This window comes from Falco naumanni, chromosome W (genome assembly GCF_017639655.2).
Source record: "Falco naumanni isolate bFalNau1 chromosome W, bFalNau1.pat, whole genome shotgun sequence".
Lineage (NCBI taxonomy): Eukaryota > Metazoa > Chordata > Aves > Falconiformes > Falconidae > Falco > Falco naumanni.
The window spans coordinates 3306831-3332523 of record NC_054079.1 but is presented as its reverse complement, the minus strand read 5'-3'; the positions used below and the strand labels follow the sequence as shown (position 1 = coordinate 3332523).

At 38.2% G+C, this 25693-nt stretch overlaps 1 protein-coding gene across 1 annotated transcript in view; it reads left to right on the top strand.

Moving 5' to 3' along the window:
* Window positions 1-25693, top strand: part of LOC121080701 (protein mono-ADP-ribosyltransferase PARP8-like) — a 149703-nt gene that overhangs the window by 64782 nt on the left and 59228 nt on the right. Inside the window, exons 3-7 of the mRNA XM_040578837.1 lie at window positions 3219-3256; window positions 9552-9641; window positions 10951-11021; window positions 13410-13487; window positions 17937-18031. Coding sequence (XP_040434771.1) covers window positions 3219-3256; window positions 9552-9641; window positions 10951-11021; window positions 13410-13487; window positions 17937-18031 — 372 coding nt within the window. The remainder of the gene's footprint in view (window positions 1-3218; window positions 3257-9551; window positions 9642-10950; window positions 11022-13409; window positions 13488-17936; window positions 18032-25693) is intronic.

Genomic DNA, 25693 nt, shown 5'->3' with positions numbered 1-25693 from the left:
GGACACAAACCCAAGTTTTATTCTGTTCAGTAGTTTTATTTCAGCTTTTTACTTCCATAGACTGCACATAACTAACATATGATTACAAGCCCAAGTATAAAGCACCACCATCTCTCTCAGGGGGCTCAAACAATCTGTTTATTCTCCCCAAATATGAGTTTAAATATGTATGAGAGGAATGGCCTATCTAAAAGACTGTTCCCATGAGAACTTTCTTTGGCATAATACTTCACTAATACTTTTCAGAGTACACTGATCTGGTGACACTTAAGAGAGGACAGCACAGAGATCCCAACATGTACTGAAGATGTGAATTTAGATAGAAAGAAGACAATTAGACATTCCTTTTTTTTGGGGGGTGGGGTGGGGGTGTAATAGTGTAAAGGGTTAAACACATCCAGCATAATAAGTAGTGTTTCTAATAAAAAAAAATGGTTTATTTTAATTGGAAGTAAATATCCCATTTTCAGGCATTTTGTTTTTTAATCTTTGGTTCACATCTCCTTTAAATGCTTTCCTCTGAAGTGGCAGCATAGACTTATCAGATTCCGTTATTATTATTTCCAACATATTACCATTTGATTTTGGTTTGGCAGATAGATTTACTATTAATGATTTTCAGATGGAGGTGGCATCAGATTTTGGTGGCAAAATTTTTTCTGTAAGGAGACTTTTTATTACTGGGATCACAGAATAATTTTACTTTATATAATTTTTATCTTTCCTTTCCCCTCTGTTAATGTTCGTATTAGTACTGAGACCACTACTGGATTTAGTGGGCTTTGGATCAGATCCTGAATTTGCTTGCAGTCATTACAAGATCTGGTTTGAGACTATTTCTAACCTGCATCTTCATAAACCTTTTCATTTTAGTTCCATCTCACAAGATCTACAGTATATATTTTTCTCATTAATTTCCATTCAATGTCGCCACAACTGGTGCTGTCACAGATACCACATAATGAAGAAGAAGGAAGAGAAACACACTTTCATAGGGTTTCTGCACATAGGAACATAGAGTAATTATGTGGAGGGGATGACCTGTGCAGACTACGCGGTCTACTCCCCCACTCAAAGCAGAACCAACTTCGAACTTAAGTCTAGCTTCAAAGTTAGATTATGTTGCTGAGGGCCTTATCCAGTTGAGTTTTGAATATCTTCACTGATAGAAATTCTGTAAGTTCTGTAGCCCCTGTTCCTGTCCTCAATATGAAGAACTTTTTTTTTAATATGTATGTGGAATTTCCCTGCTTTGCTGCAGCTTTTAAATTGGATTGAGATAGTTTTAAAATTTGAACATGGAATAATTCCTGAGTTCTAGAAAGGTTTTCTTTTCTTAGAATAAAGTCCACACTTGAAGATAATCCTATATAACAATAGTCAAACAAACCTATACACATCAATTCTGGAGGCAGCAAAGAGGTGTGGCAAGCAGTCAGTCTGAAAGAGTAAGACTCAAGTACTTCTTTTGGTAGTAGAAGGAAGAAATGGTTACAAACACAGTGTCTAGAAGATAGTTTTTGGTAAGAAGGGGCCCTTAGATAACTTCTTGGGGGCTTTTTTGGTGGGTTTTTTTTTTTTACCACAGGAGAAAATTCTCCACACATGACTGCACTGAGCTATAACATATTCCTTATTTTGGAATATTTCCCTATTTAAAATAGTGATATTTTATGCCATTACAGATTAATTAGATTTAAATACCCCAGTCTTTAGGGCAAATACTCCAAGATGAGAGGATATAGATGATGCCTATTCCAAATGTCTGAAAAATAACTAAAAGAGAAAAATCACAAAATGTTGAATTTACACAGTGATGGGATTTAATTCTGGTTTGACTGAGGCTATCAAGAGTTGTGTGGCTAAATCCATTGTCAGCTGTAATAAACACTGCTTCAATCTATGTGAATGTTTGCAGCTGTTGAAGAAAAAGGCATCTTTGCTTCTTAGTCAAACAATACATAAAATTAATTGTGCTAGAATAGATTGTGTGTAAAAACAGGTGCAGTAATCAACTGACTTACAGAAGAAAGTATGAGACCTACTTTTTCATATTGATTGCCTCTTCCAGTTATTGGATTATGAAAGTAGACCTCATTTAACAGAAGTCCTTGCGAGAGAAAAAGAAAAAAATCACCTGTGGTTTTATTTTATAGTCTACATGGAAGTTATATTCATGTAATTTAGAAAGATCCACTGAATCAATTTTCAGCAATGTAGAATACATACCAAATTTTATTGAGAACTGTGCCATCCTGCCTTTGTCTGCTTAACTCACTACAGACATGAACACACATCATGTATTATTTAAATGTGTAGCTTGACACATGCAATTTTTAGGTTTTAGAAGTGGAAAGAACATAAATTATACAACAGAAAGCTTTCAGCATGCTGCATAGTTGAATGTTTTTAATTCAAAATGAAGACACACATTAACCTTAAAAAAAATCAAAGGGACTCGGCGGGTACTTATATAACTGAGCAGACCATCATGCCCATTTGTCCTGCTCTCAGCAGTGAGTTTAGTGAACATCTCACTGGGTGACAGTGAAAGCACATGTGGACTGAGCTGGAGGACTGACACAGTATGTATGTTCGTTTTCTGGTGAAACAGATTCGGGTAATCCATGTAGTGAAGCTACCCTTCAGTTTGACTGTGGCTCTTTCAAATTTGATTTGAACTCAGCTTGACAGAGAGGTAGAGGTATCAAATAAGCTTGCCACAACTGTTATAAATATGAGGGTTTGATGAGGGGAAGGAGTCCAAACCATACAGAGCCTTTGCTGAGACTAACAGGAACATACAGAAGTACTACTGAGCCTTGAGTAAACCCCAGAAACAGATGCAGAGAAAACTGGGCTTTTCTAGTTTTGGTGTTCAAAGAGCAACTTTTTTTTTTTTTTTATAGGACTAAGTACAGACATTGTGAAATATTACTCTAAAGTGAATATAATGCAGTATTGATATTCTTTTTATGAAGGTTGATATAGGGATGTGCCAATTTAGCAAAGTAAGCTTTCAAAATGGGCATGATACTTTTTTTTAGCTGCACGCTTCAAAAGCCATCAAAATAGCTGTTACCTTCTGTCCTGGAAACTGTCAGGAACCTATAAATAAACATAAAATAATACAGGAGCAAGAAAAGAATCTTATGCCAGCAGTTAATGTTGTTGTTATTAATTCTGTTGTTTCTTTTTTTTTTTTTTTCTTTTTACAGTGTATCCTATTCAGTGCATGTCTCTGAGGATTACCCAGGTACAGTGCAACGTTCTTGTCTGTGACACTTGTATGCATGATACTGCAATTTGCAATATTCAGCTGAAAATATCTGAAAGGGTGTTAATGTCTTCCAAGTGCACCCTTATGCTAATCATTTTCCATTAGTTAGATTATTTTCAGAGTCATTTCTCCTTTTCAGGTGTCATTTATCAACTAGGTCAGGGTGAGAAAACCTGGTTCACAAGCTTACAGAGACTGGAGCTTGTGATGCTTTCTGTGTCTAGAGCCAACAGTGATAGGAGTGAGAAACTGCCCAACTCCTCTTTGGCATGGTAGATAAAGCTTGATCTTTCAAGAGGCTGCACAGTCTGGCATGGGGCCAGCAAAGCACTTCTGTGTTAGACCTTAATGAGACTACTCACATTCACATTCTTAAAATTAAGCCTGTGGACTGTGCATTGATGCTTCTCAGGGTCTGTTGCAGCCAAGGGTTTGTGTATGGGTATGTATTTGGTAACATAAGTTTGCAAAGCTGTTCAGTCCTGCCTCCCTGTCATACCCTGAGCTGGGTTGTCAAAAATATTTATTTGTGTTACCGTGTGGCCAACCCAGACAAGGGGAATTATCCATATGAAAGACAACCAGGAAAGAGCAAAAGCTAGTTTTCTACTAGCTTGTTTCCCTGATTTCCTTCACAAAGAGACTGCATAGATACTTCAGGTGGCACAGAGATCAGCAGAAGCAGGAGAGGGAAGCAAGGGTGAGGGCAGACAGGCACTGTGCAAGTAAAGGTACATGGTAGTACTGTTGGATTGCACCATATTCTGTATTTTTGCACCTGGGAGTATTTAATAGTCTAAGTACTGTGAATTATATGAAACCCTCTGGCCTTTTTTTATCATTATCTGTAACATCTCTGTTATATTTCTAAAATAAATATTTCTTGTTTCTTTTAGAATCTCTAAAGAAGTGAGGCTTTGATCTTCACTGATAAGCAGTAGACTATGTCTGTTCAAAACACCAGAGTGTTTGAAGCAGATGCAGAGAGAAATCAGCATCAGCAGTGATGCTAAATACAATGGATTATGTGAAAGAATGCTCACAACCTTTGTGAGAGATATTTTTTTTCACCAGTAAAAACTGGAGGAAAAGCTACTACTAATAATAATCTATTCAACATGTAGTAAGCAGAAAAACTGAGATTCATAAAATACACAGTCATACCAGTGATAAATCAGTGACTCAATGATTACTCCATTGACCTGACAATGAAAGGAGGGACAAATCGTTGGGAAAAAAATCTACATCATATTTTATTAATGTTTTGTTTTATTAAACATCAGTAATGGATTTATTAATTTCAGGGATTAAGCTATTATGAAGGCACTGAACTTGATGTCTATGAGCCCCTAAACTAAATGGCAAGCTGGAGCACTGAACCAGCAGTTACTCTCACAGCACATAAGATCTCATCTCCTGGCAAGCTCTTCTGACAGGCACACCTCAAACTTCCCTTACAGATGCTGTTTCCAGCATGCTCTGATGGCCTACAAGCCTGAGTGACTTTGGTGGCTCTAAAACCTAATAAATATTCTCTGCCATCACCCCCTATATTTTAAAGCCAGATAGAACCTGGGGGGGGGGGGGGGGAGGTAAACCAGCTATGCATGTTTACTGATTGCAAATGTAACCCTTCAAGCCTTTGGAAGAGCTGATTTCATTCATATCTTAAGCTTTTGCAGTATGTATGTTTGCTTTGTGATGAAGAGGTGTTTAGTGTGTTAGGAAGGATAATGACTCTGTCATTTTACAGCTTTGATCCTAAAAATACTTCCTTTGGCTTGGTGAGCCAGATTCTTTGTCTCCTCTTTGTGCTAAATCTATAACTTAACATTACTGCTCACTGTGGCTACCTCTTCTCTGGCATGTATTTTAAGGGATGTTTCACGGACATATCAGGGTGTGATGGTGTCAAGCCTGGGAAGCTCTGTGCTGGTATCCTCCTCAACTGGAAGATGATCTTCAAGTATTGCTACTAGCTGCTAGAGTTCAGAGCAGGATATGCTCATCAAATTAAATTTATCATGGGTTAAGTCTTTACAGATCAAGGTTTAAGTCCATTAGTGTGTACCTATATCAAAGTCATATCCTTTGGAGAGTAAGAGTGTGTAATACACATTGGATCAAATTTGGAAATCATGAGAAGGCTGTCAGAGTTGATCATCAGATAAATTGCTAATGTATGCAATAAATATATGAAAATAGAAGAGATTAAGTTACCATACAAATTATGTTCATTAAGCTGAAAGTCATACCACCACAAGTAATTTTTAGATATTATAAGAAGAGCTTTGGGTACTGTGTATACTCTAGCTCCATGCATTGTTGTTATATATGCAGCGTCACTGCATTGGCACTGATAACACTGTGTAACTATTGCTGAATTGCTTCATAAAACATCAAAAGATTACAAACAGAGTGTTAAATCATACCTATGGGAATTGCAATATGACACGACAACTTTCAATAATGGAAGGTGTTTGAATGTTTCATAATTATGAGTGAAAGCTAAAAATATGCTCACAAAGGCACACTGAATAACTTAATAGGAGTAGTGTTGAGACAATATTGTCTCAAAGTTATATATACATTGCTGAAATTGTGAAAATATCACTGAAAATTTAGAGGTAGGTAATATCAGTTCCAGTAATATATCTTTGTAACCATTTTCTCATAACATAGACACAACTGGGGGAAAATAATGCTCCTAAGGAGCAGTTATAGAATATAACATAAGTGAGTAGATTAAAGTTCCATTAATATGAGTGGATTGTGACTCCTGTGAGAACCATTACAACAGCAAGCATTATGCTAATGATTGTACATTCTGAGTGATACATGTTGGCTGTCATAAACTTGTAGAACTGCTATAGTATTTTATCCCAGTGATTTGTGGGTTACACACATGTTAACAGAAACATCTTTTTCTTAAACCTTGTTAGATTGCAGCACAGAGAGAAACCAGTTTGGCAGCAAGTGGTTTGTTGCATCCCTACACTAGGTTCAGGCAGACTCCACTTAAAAAGAGAGGTGTTCCTGGGTGTAGTGCCTTAGAAATTGGATGTTGAAGAAAGCAAGCCCAGTATTTTAATTTCAAGTTTCATTAGACTGATGGAAGGAAAGAAAAAAAACCCCAATGGTTGCCAAATAGAAAAGGAAAACAAATACTTGGCAGTGAAAAGTACATTATCCAGCTGCCAAGAAAGAATGACAAACAGTGGACATAAAATTATAATTAAAATCCATATATGTATATCTTGATAACTTTTTATTCTTTATAGCACTGTTAAAGGAAAAATTCATATAGACATGGGTACCACTAGGTTTGCTTTAATCACAACTCAGATTTGGGCCACCACCTCAGTGAGTGGCAGAGAACAAAGGGATACAGCACAGCTTATATACACTTATCAAATCATTGGTCAGTGTCTGAAGTTTTTAGAAGTTTCCTTTGGTCTTGTCAGTTCTGCGAATCCATCACCTGACCCTGTCCCAGCTGATTCATCTATTCAGTTCCAGTCTCTGCCTCGGTTCCAAGGTCCTCCTTGGATCATGATCTTCTTTCTGCCTGCTTTAACTCACACAATCCTTCAAGCACACTTAGTCTTTGAACAAGCAATTCCTATTCACATATACTATTTTTTTCTAAAAGCACCTGCATTTTTGAGAGCAGCTGTGTATACAAATTGATCATCTATTGTTTCTCTATTCTCCTACTGATTAACTTGACTGGGTTTTAAACCAGCCTTGGATTAGGGCTATACAAGGGCCGAGGCCTGGTTCTGCCATTTAGCAGCTTCAGCACTTAAAATTTCTTAATTCAAAATACATTTTCTTTAACAGCACATATTGCTGTTTTTCCTACTTTTTCATACATCAATAAGTTTTAGCACATGGATTTCCTTTCTCCCATCCATATATATGGTGTTAGGTATATTTAGGGGTAAATGTTGACCTTGGTTATTCCAGCTCATTAGACTCTATACCAGTAAGTTACACTCCCAAACCTGGGAAAGGAATGAGTGTGTGTTGTATACCCAGAGCCATCCAGTATGGTGAGGCTGACACTGAAATGATGGCAGGAAGGTAGAACATGCAAATAGAGGCAAGGCAGGGGTTTGTGGAGAGGGTGAGATGCAACTGTCTTGGAGGCACAATTTACAGCCTGTCCTGCTGACAGGCAAAAGTGGGAGGAGGAGGAGTGAATGCTGGTAGATGGCTGGAGGGACCCCATTTTATTTGCACAATGCTGTGGCTTTAAAACACATCCCTGTGCCAAGCATGTAGCCAAGCAGACACAAACTGAGCAGATAGAGCAGGTTGCTATGCCCACTGGAGTGCAGTGCTCAGGGAAAAGTGGTGTCAGCCTCCTGCAGCAATTGCCCGCTTGCAATATGTTTGTTGAGCTGAGCACAGATTACCTCATGGGACAGTGCAAGAGTGGAAGTAGGCGAAGGTGTGGGATAGTGTCAGACTCAGTAGACGCGTGAATGTGGCAGAAAGGCTGTTTCACAGGCAGTGGGCTGCTCATGTGCCTGTCTGTCTGTGGCAGTGCAGCTGCTAGTCTGCAAAGGTAGTGTGGCACACCTGTGCAAGAAAGGGGCAGCAGCATCAGGGCTTGGTCTTGATAGAGACTTCTAAAACCCACAGTAATACAAATAATAATATTGCTGAATTTACTGATCAGTTGATGTTAGCATTTTCAACATTGCACTGGAAGCACTGTGGTCAAAAGCTTTGAGCATGCAGCGGTATGCTTAAAATTATGTGTGAGTTTACACACTTTGCTGATGTGGGAATGGAGTGTTCAAAATTATGATAGATCAAGTCCTTGTTTCAGTTCTCTTATTTGTCTCTTTATCTGTGATTACTTAATTGTCAGCTACCCTGGTTTCAGCTGGGATAGAGTTGATTTTCTTCTTAGTAGCTGGTACAGTGCTGTGGTTTGGATTTGGTGTGAGAACAATGTTGATAACACCCTGATGTTTTAGTTGTTGCTAAGTAGTGCTTACTCTAAATCAAGGACTTTTCAGTTTCCCACGCTCTGTTAGTGAGCAGGTGCACAAGAAGCTGGGAGGGAGCAGAGCCAGGACAGGTGACCTGAACGGCCAAAGGGATATTCCATACCATAGAACGTCATGCTCAGTATATAAACTGGGGGGAGTTGGTCAGGAGGGGCCAATTGCTGCTCGGGGACTGGTTGGGCATTGGTCAGCGGGTAGTGAGTAATTGTATTGTGCATCACTTGTCTTTCTTGGGTTTTATTTCTCTTTCTCTTTTTGTTGTCTCCCTTTTCATTACTATTATTATTATAATATCTTATTTTATTTCAATTATTAAACTGTCCTTATTTCAACACATCTTTTACCTTTTTTTTCCCCAGTTCTCCTCCTCATCCCACCAGGGGAGGGAGGGAAGTGAGTGAGCGGCTGTGTGGTACTTATTTCCTGACTGGGGTTAAACCACAACATCAGCCTTTCTGCTCTAGAGTATATATTTCAATTCAGCCCAGATCAGTAGAAAACAAAATCTTATTACTTTCACAGACAGGTCAGCAATTAATGCAAAATAAGCTTCTGCAGATACTACATAAAAACTTGCTTCCCCTTGTTCATTGTTACTAAACATTTGGCTGGAAGGAAAAAAAAAATCACAGCGTGATCTCCACATTTTGTAAGAATGTTTGGAATAGACTTTCCATATTCATATCCATACCTAATGTTTTTGTTAAGTGGGAGGAAAGATATTTTTTTTTCTGAATATAGGCACAAGAAATGTTGTCCACTGATTAGAAGATACTTCAAACATCCTTTACATGACTAGGCAAAATGAGGCATAGGTATTTTGAATAATGGGCTGTTAACACCTAGGTCTGAATGCAGCCTTCACTCTGCACACCAGACCTAGCTTGAATTTTAGTATCAGGCATGACAAAAATCATAGAACAAGTCTTAATTTTGGAAAAGGTTGTCTCAAACCCTCATAAGCCTTGTGGGACACTTCAGAGCAGCCCTTGGTGTGATTCCTGAAAGCCACGATATCAGACTCCAGGGGTTTGCTTTTATAAAATTTGGGACCAAATCTTCCATTCTTTTGGTATTTTTCTTTTCATTAGCAATCTCAGCTGAAAAAAATGCACCAGGAAGATGGTAGTGCTGGGCTTCCCTAATGGGAAGTGGTTCCTTATGTTACAAGGGTGGAATGGGCAACATTGGAAGATGCTGGCAGAACAAAATTGGACTTCACCATGCAAGGTGTTTTTCTTTTGTAGATAACACTTATGTTTCCAGTTCTGATAATGATGAAGATGTGGTAGTTACAACAGAGCCAATTCCAGTAATTTTCGACCAAATTGCTACAGGTAATCTTATGTCCCGAGTGTTTTACCAAGTTCATATTTTGTGAGGAAAGACAAGATGTTGCCTTTACTTAAAGGGAGATATGTTGATGTGTGTACAGTTTGCTATTTTCTCAGTCTTGCTGTAGTAAATTGTCCTACATTTCAGAATAGAAGAAATTAAAATATTTCTTTTGGGGTTCAACATGATTGTATAGGCAGAATGTATTTTATTCTTTTAATGTCTTGCAGTCTGTGATAAAGCAATTCTCCTTGAATACAGTTAGAGGTGCTTAATACTTCCCAGTTATAAGTTTTCATGCTCACTTGCTTAAAACTTCACTAAATCTTCACCACTGGGGATGAAACAGTCTATAACTACCATTGCCTCTAATTAATTATTTCAGGAAATTTCAAACAAAATGATTCGGCTGTTTCACGAAATGAGACTATAGAAAAAAATATCTTTTTTCCTGGTGATTTTTGGAACCTGTTAATTTGAAATTATTTCCATACTTTCAAAAATTATTTGATACATGAAAGGTCATGCTTTTCAGACATCTAGACACATTTATACAATATATAATCGAGATTTGTGCATACTCCATAGAGATTTTTTAGATTTTAGCAGTCAAATTCCCTGATGGTTTCAGGCTGCAGGAGAAACTGCATAGAGCAGTCTTAATTCTGGAAATTCTTCAGATAGGAACACTTGACTTTGCAGACTTTTTTTATTTATTACAATAGTTTAGGGCTTTCTTTGTGTAACACAGAATTACTTTGAATTTCACTGGAAAACCAATATGATCTTCAGTCTCTGATCTCATTTATACTGATGTAAATAAAAAATAATTTTATTGAAATCATTGGAGTGGTACACAAACAAAAATTGGCCATTATAGTTAGAAGTTTAAGATAAATTTTACTTGCAAATATTTCTGTAATTTAAAGACAAATACAGCCTGTCATTTAAAATAGAATAAACCCCTATATTTTATATAGATTATTAGATTTAATTTTGCTGAGGGATTTTGTTTTATTCTTTTATAAAGTATACAAAATTAATGAATGACACTGAAGTGTAAATTACAGATTGAGAAAAACAAATGCCCTAGATGGACCAGCCGAGTTTCATTTCACAGTTAAAAATATGAGTCTTCTGAGATGTTGGGGCTTCTTAATTTTAGACTGTTGTATTGTAATCTCTTTGGTGCTTTTCCTATCTGTAATTTTTTGTTCCTTATTTGCTCTACTACTCCAAGTTTTTAAAGTCTGCATATGCAAAATTATTTCACATTTTTCACGTGTTCCCTATTTTCCTGTTTCTTTTAAGAATTAAGAAAAACCAGTGATGTCAACTATTGCTTATCCATAAAATCAAAATTACAGAGGGAGAATGGAGAGGTATGTATTTCTTGGATTTTTTTAACAAGATATTTTAAGAAACAACACAATAATAAAATATGAATATTTACCATAGATTCCCTGTCAAATCTAACCCAAACTGTAGGTTTACACATTTTATAAGGTGAGTGTAGTTCTCTGGGTTTCATATGTGGATTAACCAGCAAATCACTTAGTTGGGATAGGGATGCTCCCATCTTGGAGATATGTTTTTTATGTTTATTTTGTCTTTTGTTCAGTGGTGGCATAGACCCTGTCTGCCCTAAAAATACAGCTCTCCTGGAGAAGTAGATCATGATGCCATTACCTTTTAACCTAGTCTTGCATGTAGGACCACACCCCATTTATTAGCTCATTGCTTCATCATGTGGCCTACAGCAGTCCCACTGGAGTCTCTGGACCTCTGCATGACACTATTCACCATAAGCAGCATCTGGAGTATTAAAGCCTTCCAGTCACAGTTGTATTTGTGCTGTACCTCTGGCATGGGTCCCTGACCAGTATCATTGAGACATTAACTCAAGAAAGAAGTGGCACTAACGCAAGGTATACAGGGGTTGACAGTGTTATGGGCTCAAAGAAAGTACCACATAGGCTTCCACCCCAAGCAAGAAATTGAGCACTGTAACAAGATTTCAAGTGCTTGACTTAAAGACTTCCTTTGTTAAGGGTGGTTGCTTTGTTTAGAATACTTGTTTCTTGACTACTGCTTTTTAGGCTCCAATCTGTATGTGATCCTGGAAAAGTCAGATAAGCATGTTCAGATACGATAATGGGTATGGCTGGGGTTTTTTTGTAGATGAAACCTGATTTGACGTAAAAAGTTGCATTGGAAATATTTTGCTTTGGCTGCCTCATAATTGTATTCATTGCTCTGTAAACATTATAAATTCAAGCACAGTAAGAATTTACCCTTTTGATTAAAAGCCTGAGATACAGTTAGCTTCTATGGGAAAGAGTTTGAGCTTTTATTTATTTATTTTTCCAATTAAACAAGGTACTTACTTAGGCATGGAAGTACTGAAAAAAACCTTTAAATAAAAGACTGACCATTTCATTTGTCTAGACAGTTAGACATTTTGGTTAGGATAGGATGAGTTTGTCACTTTTGTAGTGTGAGAGTTTAATTTCTCTTTGCTTTGTGTTGAATTTTTGTTCAGTTGAGTTCTCTTTTAACACAGGCTTCCCCTTGAGCTAAAGTTATTATAAAACAATGAAGACTGATGTCACTTTGTTTCTTTTCAGTAAAGTAGAAGCAGAAATTATTTTTATTCCTTGTCTTAAAAAATTGCTGTGAAATTGGCTGAAATACAATTTTTGTTCTATGTATACATACAGTGAATAGAGCAGGAATTTAGAGACAAAGGTAAGGAAATGGGATTAGAATGTCTGACCATAGAAATTGGTGATAAGAGTATATTTGACAGTTATGAATATATGGGACTTAGAGGTAACTTTTAATCTTTGATTCATACATCTGATTTCTATTCCATTATGACAGTTCTGTGCAGGACATAAATAAAAAGTATGCAATATATACATCATGATCAGATTAAAGTGAAGAATTATGATTTTATCAAGTATTCTTTATGGGATCCTTGTCAGCATAGGGTCTAGAAATAATAAATGGATTGTGGGAAACAAGATTTAATATCTTCAAGCAATTACATCATTATAAGTAAAGGTTCCATTGGTAGGAAGCAGAATATAACATTTCTGCTCATGCTGAGTTGCAGTCTGTAGCATGATCAGTTCTATTTAGTTGAGTGCAATTATTCATGGAAAAGCCTATTTAGAGCAGGTTTTACTTGGGTAAGCATATTACTTTCTAATCCTTAATTTTCAAAGTCATAGAGCAGAGCAAGTCAGAAAATTAAGTTTGAACTTTTCTGGCAACAGGCTGGTACTGTTAAAAATAATAATTATGCAGCGGTGTGTCAGAGTTTTTCACATAAAGGAACTTAAGAGATCCCATGTTCAGACTTGAATTATTTCCTTAATCTATTAGAATTGGTTTACCAGAATAAAGTAATTTTTTTTTTTTTGGTCACTGAAATGCCAAATGAATTAGGTCCAGAACCTTTCTTGGTGGGTAAATTATGCTTTGTTTAGCAAAAGGAGATAGTGAAGTACCCCTGCATAGTCTACTGAATTCTCCAGTTCCATAAAACATCACACTGTGTCTGTATCCAAAGTATGATTTCTCCAACATATATTCCGGGTGTTTTTATGTACCTAGTTAGTGAGTGCTTGTTTTGTTTGAGATCTTTTAATAAAGGGTGCTTAGAGCTTATTTGTAAAAACATAATTACTGTAGTTATAATTAGAACTATAAATGCAAGATAAACATATTGCTTGTATCATTGCTAACTTTCCTTTTCCATTAAGGAGTCACAGCACAACACCACAGTTGAAGATGACTCTGAAGGAGATAATGATTCTGAGGAATTTTATTATGGAGGACAGGTAATGGGGATATTTTTGCACAAGTTTCAAGAAATTAATATTTCAAAGCTTCTGTGGTTCATTCCATTATAAATTTATGATAATTTCTTATGTTTATTCAACATAGAATAGAATGCCATGTGTATATATGTGTAGTATTTTATAGTAGAAGTATTGAATATGTTATACTTTATAATTATATCAAATTTAAAATAATATGAGTTTGTTTAAATTTGAAAAGCTCTAAGAATAGAAAAAACAAGTGCTCTTCAGGATGTTTGAAAATAGAAGCCAGTTGCTTACTTCCAGGAAATAGATATTCACTCTTTAAAGCATATCCCATTATTGATACAAATGGGAAGTCAGACTGTATCCCAATCTGTTTCCTTCTGGAGGATCACCATTTTGTAAAGTCAAGAGCATTGGAATTTAATGGTAAAAAGTTTAATACAAAACAATTTTGATCTAGGCAATAGTGCATTCTTTTTCTGAGCTCTACAGTTAAATTCACCTTGAAAAATGCTGCATATTTTTAGATTAATGTACTGCTCTGTGTCTTTACTTCTTTTTCCCTTATCAGAATTAGTTATTAAATTCTCTTATGTATTGGGAAATAAAATTTATTAATACCTTTTCCTTTTTCAGTGTCAAAAGAGCGCTTCATGCTGCTAGTCTCTTTATTCAGATTTTTCTTATCTTTTTAGTCTATTGCCCCAAAGGACTAATTTCTTACTTATTAGAACTGTTTATTTTGATGAACATTTTAACAAGCTACAGTCGCTGTTTATGAAAGTTGTCACTATCTCAGCCTTGAGGCTGAAGCCATCCATGCCCTTGGCGTGCAGAGCTGAGGCTGCAGTGCCAGCCAGTTGGGTCAGTGCAGAGAGCATGGGATGCTGTTGAGCTGGACATCGTCAAGCCTCTTCTCTTGCAGAGCCAACAGTGTGGTGGGGTTGGAACACAAAATACACGTTGAGGTGCTTTATTCTTAAAAAAGCATGCTCCTAAAAAGCTATTAAAAGTGATATTGAAACTGGAACTGAAAGAATGTATTTCTAGTGTCAGAAAATAACTGACATGGGGCATTGACTCATTCACTTCAGAAATGACTGCAGGAAATGCCTCCCTTCAGCTGCTGACTCCTACAGCCCTGTGGAGAGCTGGGAAGGACCATGTACACATACTTCAGTGTAAAGACCAGTGTCTTATTTTAATCTGCCTGAAAGGAAAAATCTGATTTTGCCCTGTAGTGATGAGTTGTGTGTCCTGGATTAATTTTTCAACTCTGCAGAAAGGGCAGTAACCTTAAGGTGAAGGAAAAGGCAGCAAAGGACTGGGAGTGCTTACTTCTTAAACCAGCGCAAATACACTTAGTAAGGCATGCCTGCCAGTGCCCAAATGGATAAATATTAATGCTGCCTATGCGATATGAACACAGAAAGCAGCAAATCATTTTGCAAGGTGTAAAAAATCTGTGTAATAGGAAATAATAATTAGAATTTAGTTGCCTTATATTTGAAGTAGAAACTACACTATATTGCATTGTCATTTTTTAAAGTTAGTATATTTAATTGAAGGAATGATAACTGGGGGGGGGGAAGCAGTAAAATTACAATAAAATCAGCAACAAAAATAAAATACCAGATGACTGTGAATGTCTCGAGTATAGAATACTCAAAAAGCAAAATAAGGAGAACAAACCCAAAGACATAACAGAAAGTATATTTAATAAGAGAGAAAATAGGAATTTTTATAATTTAAAACTTCGTGGTCAAAACCACAAAATTCTAAAGAAGAATTAAAAAAATATTGAGGACTTAGGAAATAAATAGAAAATCAGATAATGAGCAAAGTCCCTTGAGAGATAAAAAGTATGGTCCTTTTTCAAAGAAATCGATTGTAAGAGTTAAGTGATCATCAGGTGTATTGGAAAAACAAAGTAGTTGACTGTATATGGGGGGAACCAGTAAGGTAAGCTGCTTCAAGACAAGTGTGTGCTGTGCCCACAGAGAAAGGGGACAAAAATGTTGACTTTAGCAACTAGAAGGAATAGATGCTAGTGTAATTGTGTGCAATACACTTTGAAAAGGTGGAGGTCAGGGATAATTCTAACATTTCTAAGTGGTTGCAGCTGGAAAGACAAGAGAGCAACTGATGATGATACAAGGACCATGAAAAATGGCATTTGATGGGCAGTGAAAACAAGATATGACCTTTTGGTCATAAATTAAATGTTTATGTTTGCTTCTTAGGCACCTGCTTGTAATCCTCCCTAAGGATTTAATGGATAAATACTTTAAAGTAGCTAAGTGATTCAATAGCCCAAGTCCTATTGATTTTCAGGGGATCATTATGTGTGACAATCTGAATTAGGTCTCAGATTAAATACTGAGACTTTCTAAACACAGACTTATCAGACGCAGCAGTTATCAGATTTTTTAGCTTTTATATTCACTTTCTCTGAGACTCTTTTTTAATTCTTTCTTTTAATCTCTATCTCCTATATTTGCAAAAGAGAACAGGAGAATGAAACAGTAATACTACTGCCTTTAGCACTCTCTCTCTCTCTCTCGTGCTTCGGTTATAAGACATACTTGCAAATGCAGATATACAAAACTCTGGCAGTCTCCTCTGCGTACATCAGCATGTCTGTGGCACTAATTCAGGGATGGAAAATACCACGCTGTGATCTTAAAATTTGCCAGAACACTGCTTTGTTTCCTTTTACGAGTTCATAACCTCTTACCATCAGAAAATAGATTGGAGAAAGCATTATGTTGAGCAGTTCTGTGTTCTGCATAGTGTTCCTTTTGGATTTTACTATTATTGATACAGAAGACTGCTTAAAAAATGTGGTTTAGAACCAGCAAAGGTGACAGATGAGCCGCAGCTATGATTTGTCAAATGATTGTTGCACTCTCTTTGAAAGCAGGACAGCAGTTATTGATGCATCTTTAAAGAATTCATCTTTGTGTAATGAGCATGTAAAAATGATTGGTTTGCTCCTACCTTAAGTGGAAAAAAAATTATAATAAATGTTTTCTTCCTGTGCTCTTCTACTTGGGAAATTATTCTGACATGCTTACCTAAACAAGGCAGGGATACTTGGCTTATACCCTTCTTGTCATGAATAAAATTGACATCTCTCATAAATACATGCCCATGCTATGCTGATGAATTCTGTGCCTTATATTTGAAGAATTCTAAATCTAATCAAATTATTCTTTGATAATTTTCACATGCAAAAAGTGATCAGCTGATTATTATTTTAATTCTATTGAATTTTATTGAATTAGATTGAAAAGTACATCTCTAGGTATCAGAGCTGAAAGTGTCACAGCATTGGTCTCCTACAGATTTGGATGCACAAATGGAAGAAATAGTACTGCAGTTAGATACAATTCTGCAACAGCAAGAATTCTCAGCGGGAATTCCTGTATAAGGATGTATATATGTCTAAAGGGATAAATTGCAGTCTTGTGCTTTGCACTCAGAATTTGTCAAAGGTACAAGCCAAATCATACTCTCATTTCTGAATCTGTCCAAATCTAGGGAGTTCATTGATTTTTGTGGAATCATGGCCATTCTAATTGGTGTAAAGAAGTAGAATTAGGCTCATACAATCAGGAGCATATTGCTTAAAGAGAAAGTAGTAATAGACTTTTAATAGGTTGCTATAAGCCTAAAAAGGTATTTTCGTCCTTGTAGAATATAGGAGGATATTAATTTTCTTCACTTCATACAGTCCAACCAAACCAGCTCACAATTTTTCTTTATAGTGTAAGCACTAAAATAACTGTTTCCACTTTCCATGCAGAGTTTTAAAAAATGGGGATGATGTCTAAACACATGTTTCTTTACACATTCTCTGCTAAAATATTTTAAATGGGAAAGTGTTCTTTAATTATTTTTCTTTTTGATCTGATATAATTGCATTGGTAGATAGAATAGTCAAATACAGCCAATGAGTAGATTGAAAAATTACCTTAGATGTTGAGACAAGACACTTGGTATATAGTATATTCTCATGCATCCCTTGTTGAGCTCAAGTCATTCTCTGTCTAAAATATGTGAGAGTGTGACAACAAGCAAGAAGAAGCAAACCTTTGTCCTGTAGTAGTTGGACTGAGATCTGGTTCTTCTCCTACTTACCAGTTTTAAAATGCACATGTGGCCCAGAACAGACCCCAGGACAAAACAGGACAGAGGGATGAGTCCTTTGCAGCTTCTCTTCCCACAAGCAGGAGCAGGACTCTGGAATTTTGATGGAGAAGTGCCTGCTTTGCAAATTGCATTGCTTAGGAGAGCTAGACCACCTCATTGGTTCAGCTTATCAACACAGTGTACTTTCTGAGCATGGCATTAAGGAATCTTTATGCGGCATATTTTGCAGGGGGAACTTTCAAGACCTTGGATTAGGTGCCAGTAATGAAATAAATAAGAACTCCTAGAATTTTTTTTTCCTGGTAGGTTAGCTATGATGGAGAACTTCACAAGCATCCACAGCTGGAAGCTGATTTGACAGCAGTAAGAGAGATCTATGGACCTAATGCAGTATCTCTCAGGTATGTCATTGAGTCTTCTGTATTGTGGAACCTTTAATGTTTTGGAGACTGACTTCCATGTGGACCTTCTCTCACTGCCAAAACACAAGTCTCTTCTGATGATTTCTGTATATTGTGGCAAAAGGAAGGAGCACTGCTGGCTAGCAATAATGCTGGTTTTGTTTTTTCTTTTTGTGGTTGAGCACAGATACAACTGGCTATGCTGAGAACAAGCCCTGGAAGCCTGTTCTAAAACATCATTGTCTTTTGCAGTTCAGTAGGTATTTGATCAGACTGTTGTATTTTGTTGAAAATTACCATTCAGCATTACTTTAAACCCTTGCTGAACTTTTCTGTCATATCCCATCTTTTACCCTGGAGGTGAACAAAAGGAATGATAAGAGATTTTGTAAATGTTTTCCCTAGGCAAAGATTGAAGGAATTGGATTTGTCTAGTCTGGAAAAAAGACAGGAGAGGACATAATAACAGTTCTTCAAAAGATAAAGCTGTTTTTAGATAGAGGGAGTGATCAAACATTCTCTATTGTCATCATGAGAGACAATAAGAAACTATCTTTGTTAGCAACAAACAAGAATTTGATTAGATTTTAGAAAAGCTTTCTAATTGTGGGAAACTAAATAATCTTACAAAGAGAAGTGGTGGAACCTCAGTCAAGGGTGGATTGCAAAGAGTACTTACACAAAAATTGTTGGGCATGTATGAGTGTGCATGATTCTGCCATAGGGCATAGCTGTATAATATTTTTAATATACTTCAGGTCTTTTATAACTTCATTTTCCATCTATGTAATCTTAATAATTTCATAAAAATAACAGGTAGGCAAGATGGAACAGACCTGTCAGATGTATTACAAAGAAAATATCAAAGTTGTCATGCAAACCAAGTAATAAAATACAGAGAAGATAATAACCTTAGGCATACATATAATCCAAGTAACAATTCCCATTAACCTCTAAACAATAAGCTCTGTTAATTTAGTCTAAGAAGAGAGAGCATGTCTACAACTGTGGTGTACTAGACCTTTTCAAATTAAGTGGAAATTCATTACATTTCAAGGACCTGGGGAATTAAAATCCAAATAGTTGTATGTGGGTTTAGGAAATCATAGAATCACAGAATATTTTGGGTTGGAAAGGACTTGTAAAGGTCACATGAGCCAACCCCCTGCAATGAGCAGAGATATCTTCAACTAGATCAGGTTGCTTAGAGCCCCATCCAACCTGACCTTGAATGTTTCCAGCGATGGGGCATCTACTTCCTCTCTGGGCAATCTGTATCAGTGTTTCACTACCCTCATCGTAAAAAAAAATCTTCCTTATATCTAGCCTGAATCTACCTGCTTTTAGTTTAAAACCATTACCCCTTGTCCTATCGCAACAAGCCCTGCTAAAAAAGTTTGTTCCCATCTTTCTTAGAAGCCTCCTTTAAGTACTGAAAGGCCGCAATAAGGTCTCCCTGGAGCTTCTCCAGGCTAAACAACCCCAACTCTCTCAGCCTGTCTTCATAGGAGGTGTTCCATCCCTCTGATCATTTTTGTGGCCCTCCTCTGGACCTGCTCCAAAAAGTCCATGTCTTTCCCATGCTGAGGACTCCAGAGCTGGATGCAGTACTCCAGGTGGGGTCTCTCCAGAGCAGAGTAGAGGGGCAGAATCACCTCCTTTGACCTGTTAGCCATGCTTCTTTTGATGCAGCCCAAGATACAATTGACTTTCTGGGCTGCGAGCACACATTGTCACCTCATGTCCAGCTTTTCATCCACCAGTACCCCCAAGTCTTTCTCTGCAGGGCTGCTCTCAATCCCTTCATCCCCCAGCCTATATTGATACCAGGGGTTGCCCCAAACCAGGTGCAGGACCTTGCACTTGGTCTTGTTGAACCTCATAAGGTTCAAACAGACCCACTTCTCAAGCTTGTCCAAATCCCTCTGGATGGCATCCCATCCCTCAGGTGTGTCAACTGCACCACTCATCTTGGTGTCATCTGCAAATTTGCTGAGGGTCCACTCAATCCCACTGTCCATGTAATCAATGAAGATATTAAACAGTACTGATCCCAATATGGATCTCTTAGGGACTCTACTCATTACTGATCTCCATCCAGACACTGAGGTGTTGGCCATTACCCTCACGATGTGACCATCCAACCAATTCCTCATCCAACGATCAGTCCACCCATCTAATCCATATCACTCCAATTTGGAGAGAAAGATGCTGTGGGGGACTGTGTGAAAGGCCTTATAAAAGTCCAGATAGACGACATCCTTAGCTCTTCCCTTGTCCACTGATGTAGTCACTCCATCATAGAAGGCCACTAAGTTTGTCAGGCAAGACTTGCCTTTGGTGAAGCCATGCTGGCTGTCTCGAATCACCTCCCTGTCCTCCATGTGCCTTAGCACAACTTTTAGGAGGGTCTGTTCCATGATCTTCCCAGGCACAGAGGTGAGGCTTACAGGTCGATAGTTCCCAGGTTCCTCCTTTCTACCCTTTTTAAAAATGGGTGCAATGTTTCCCTTTTTCCAGTCACTGGGGACTTCACCTGATTACCATGACTTTTCAAATATTATGAAGAGTGGCTTGGCAACTACATCAGCCAATTCCCTCAGGACTCTGGGATGCATCTTGTCAGGTCCCATAGACTTATGTATGTTCTGGTTCCTCAGGTGGTTTCAAAACTAATCTCTTACAGTGGGAGAGACTTTGCTTCCCCAGACCCTGCAGCCCATCCGCTTGAGACTTGTGGGAAGAGAGGTTTCCAGAGAAGACTGAGGCAAAAAAGTTGTTGAGTAACCTGGCCTTCTCTTTGTCTGTTTTTACCGGTTTGCCAGTCATGTTCATCAGTGGGGGTTGACTATCTTTGACCTTTTCGGGCTGACTGTCACAAATGAGTAGTTTAGGTTAAGTTGCTTAAAGAATCACCATCAAAGGTATGAGCAAAAAAGTTTTAATAAGAATTTGTGAAAGGAGACTTCACAAAGTTCGATGGCAAGGTTCACTCTATTACTACATAGATAAATCACACAAAGAAGAATAAAATTAAAATTAATCTGGAATGATTTATACAGAGACTAAAAACATAAAAGGGTAAGGGAGACCCTCTCCATTGAGTCATGAGGTTCAGAATGGACCCCCTTGCTTTCTAAACTCTTCATAGAGCTTAGGTGTGGCTAGATCCAATCCTAGTCTCAGACTTGGTCAATGGTTTATGTCAAAAGGATATAAGGAACATTTACAGTTTGAGGTTGATCATAGGATGTTAGCAGCACTTAATGATTAACTAATATATCATTTACAAAGTGAATCAAATTACTGAAATTATAAAGTGGATTAACTATGGATTCAGAATGGTAATACTTATACTATACTTATTATGAGGTACCTAAATCAGTTCACACACACATGCACACAGACAGAAATAGATAGATGTATAGATATATATATAGAAATGTACAAAGGTATACCTGTTAAAAGTTGCCCTCATATTCAGTTAAATACACCAAATGACTTTGCATTTCTCAGTGGGCAAAGGGTTGAGCCTCAAGAATCAGGAAAATCAGCCCAAGCCCCGTTGTCAGCTTTCGGCAACAATCCCCCTAGTATCACAGACTTGGGAGACTGTGAGCTCTGAGAGGTGTTCCAGCCAGAGGGAGATGCTGTTCACAACCTACTGTAGTGCAGGAGAGCTCAAAGGGCCTCAGTTAGGACTGCTGTTTATAGGTTCAGAGAAGATTGGCCTTAGTCATCAGTAACTTTCCATCCTGGCCACAATCTGAGTCAGTAATTAATGGAATTTTTCTCAAAATTCCAGTGACGGTGGCACTATACCACTCATAGTCATAATAGTGTACTCAAGCTTGTTAAGGGATGTTATGGTCCAGATAAGGAATGCTTTTAAGTCTAGCAGGTGTTGTTGTTCAGATAAGGGATGTATCTGGTACAGCCAGTGCAATTTCCCACCTCAGCTGTGCAAAAGTTGCTAGTACAGTCAAGGGACACTGAACAACCTAATTCATTACACAGAGGATAAGGCCTAACAAGGGTTCCTGAGACTATAGTGCGGCCCAGGGGAGGGGATGAGATGCACCACCACACTGACATACCTGTAGAAGCCCTTCTTATTGTTCTTTGCATGCCTTGTCAAGTTCAGCTCCAGCCGTGCCTTGGCCTTCCTGACCCCATCCCTACACAACCAGGCAGCGTCCCTATACTCTTCCCAGGATACTAGACCCTGCTTCCACTGCCTGTGCATTTCCTTCTTTCCCTTTAGTTTGGCCAGCAAGTCTCAACTCATCCATGTTGGTCTCTTGCCTTCCTTTCCTGATTTCTTATGCCTGGGGATCGAGAGCTCTTCCACTCTATGGAAAACATCCTTAAAGATGTGCCAGCTCTGTTCTGCTCCCTTGTCCCTGAGGACAGTTTCCCAGGGGGTCCTATTGACTAACTCCTTGAACAGCTGGAAGTTTGCTTTCCTAAAATTCAGGGTCCTGACTTTACTCTTTGTCTGTCCCATATCCCTCAGGACTGCGACCTCCACCAGTGCATGATCACTGCAGGCTGCCTCCAGTCTTGATGTCTCTGATGAGCTCGCTTGTGTTGGTGACCATCAGGTCCACTATCTCATCCCCTCTGGTAGGGCTGTCTATTACCTGGCTTAAGAAGTTATCCTCAATGCATTCCAGGAGTCTCCTGGATTGACTACAGCTCACCGTGCTACTTTTCCAGCAGATGTCGAGGTGGCTGAAGTCCCCTAGCAGGACAAGAGCCTGCAAGCGCAATGCCTCCTGCAGCTGGAGTAAGAAAGCTTTGTCAATAGGCTCCCCTCAATCGGGTGGCCTGTAGTAGACACCAACCACAAGGTTCCCTTTGTTTCCTCGGTCTCTAATTCTTGTCCATAAGCTTTCAACCTGTTCATGGCTATTCTTCAGAGACAGCTTTTCACAATCTATCCATTTCTTGACATAGAAGGCAACCCCTCCGCCCCTCCTTCCTTGCCTGTCCCTTCTGAACAGCCTGTAGCCATCAATAGCTGCACTCCAGTCATGGGATTCATCCTGTCAAGTTTCAGTAATGGCAACTAGGTCATAGCTTTCTAGCAGCACAGTGGCTTCCAGCTCCTGCTGTTTGTTGCCCATGCTGTGTGCATTGGTATAGAGGCACTTCAGCTGGGCTGTTGGCCATGTCACCTTCTTAGAGAAGCACCCCTTAATTCCATTGATGTATTTCACCAGTGCTCCCTGTTTGGCTCCTATTACTTCAGGAGTGCCTGGCTCCTCTCCATAAGACTTCAAGTGTGCTCCAGTATACACAGCAAGTCTCAGAGCAACAGGCTGAGGGCCCTCACTAGTACCCTGTCCCTCTAACCTTGGTGTGTCACCCCACAGCTTGTCATGGGCAAGCCTGATATTTCTCTCCTCCCCCTTCCAGTCTAGTTTAAAGCTCTGACAATGAACCCCACTTGCTCATGAGCAAAGAATTAGATATTCAAGCAAATGAATAAATGTTTTGTTGTCAAACTGATAACTATGAAATTAAGAATACCTTGATAATAGGCTCTCTCAGCCTCCTAAAATTGAAACATTATATGTAACCTTTCAAAAACTTTAATGCATCTAATTTATTGAATCATCTGTTTCATTGGAAGCATTGTGATCTCCCTGGGCTCACTGCAGTAGAAATTGGCATCTATGACTGCTTTTGGCATGTGGAAAACTTTCATGCATCTTCCACTCTGTTGCTGTTGAAAATATTAATAAATTCTTGGAAATGACAAACACAGCATTAAGCATTCAGTTTCATCCCTCTCCTGCAGCTCCACTTTTGTGACTGCAGCGTCTGTCTGAAAGTGTCACCTACTAAGATGTGTATTTCCTAGACAGCTGACCCTCTTTTAGTAATGTCCTGCTTTTAGGGAGTCAACTGTACATATAAAAGGGAAATTCCTATATCTGCATGCTTTTCACCACTGCCCTTTGATACCTGGCCATCATAGCCATGAGAAAGACCTCTAGACTGACTGATCCAAACTCTTCAGTATCCATTTACATTGCTTATGCATTGATGGACAAAAGACCTCTGGGAGCTTCAAAATCAAGATGTGTTCTTGGAACCATTGTAGGCAGCAGATCATAAGCTTCAGGTACTGGAAAAAAATGTGATTTTTTTTCCTCCCTTTCAGCCTGGAGAAGTAAAACTAAAGTCAGCATAATTTGCCTAAAATCCATTTTCCATGATGGTAATGGAGTGGGGGCAAAGGGATTTCAATGAGTATGGAAATTCCACAGTTGAAACTTATTTTTATCTTATCCTTTCTTCCACTAATATTTCTTTTTTTAGTTAGTTCAATTATGTTTCTGTTTAATTTATAATTATGCCTGCTCATAGCCTTTTGGATCTCAGCCATGTAACACCAGCCTGCATTCATAAATATTACTTAGGAGTTCATAGCAATCTGTTCTGTGGATCTTCTGGAAATTTTACCAAAAAAAATCTGAGGCTACTATTGTGTAGCATAGTGGCTATCCATTCAGTACTTGGAGAATTTCACTGTTTCAAAGTAAGGTCTTCAGTGAGCTGTAGGAGGTCAGCAAGTGCCTTTATGGCTCTGGGTGAGCAGACTGAAACAGCCATAAGGGTGGCTGGGAAGCCTCCAGGTAATGCAGCCCTGGCCAGCCATTCACCTGCCCCATGTATGCCATGTGTGGACGTATCTGATCTAGAGAGAGACTTTGGGTTTGACCTTACTAAGAACCACTGGGATGCCAAGATTTGGTGGAAGGGATTCTCTCCACAAAATTTCACAAGAAGTCAAGGCATTTCCAGTGTGAGCTAGGTCCTACCATGGGCTGAGAGGCCACTTTGTTAGAAGGTAGTTATATTCACAAAAATATTTTTGTATTTCAAAATTACCTTATCAACTTATTTATGCACAACTGCTACTGTGCACTGTCTAGTTTAATAGAAAAATGTCGAAGTCATTGTGAGAACAAGCATATAAATGCAGTGTAAAGCAAAAAACCTATTGACTAGAAGCTAATTTGTGAAAATTTGAGTGATTGCACACTTTTACAGAATTGTCCACTTAAGTAATTTAAATGAAAAGGAAAGTATTTTTTTATTTAGGTATATGAAAAGTTTCTAGCCCTATTTTTCCAAAGTCTTCAAGTATGTTGGGGGAGGGCAATCAGAACGAGTCAGAAAAGTCACACTTTAAATGTAATATTTCAGACAGCAATGAAAAACCTATGAGCATAAGTTAAATCTGCACCTTGGAGATTCCAGCAATACTACACGTAACACATAAAATAAGGTAACTATTGCCTTGAGCACATTACAAGGTGGTCTTTATGTTTTGATAAATTCTTGAATGTATAAAGCAATACCACAGGTATAATATGCCATCCTCTGGGCTATGTTGTATTTGTTGTCAATGATTTATCTCAAGCCTCTCCTTAAGTTGCTGGTTGTTTGTCGCGACAGAGGGAAGACACAGTCACTCAATATGAGTGATCAGCAGACTTCGTTTATTGTCCCTTACAGTCACCTTTTATGCCTTCTTATAATTAGCTCATACATATTACAAAAGTTAAGCTCATTATTGGTTAGTTGCCTAAATACCAAGCCCGCCCCTAGTTTCTCTTCTGTAGTTATCTGTTCCCACCTGCAACA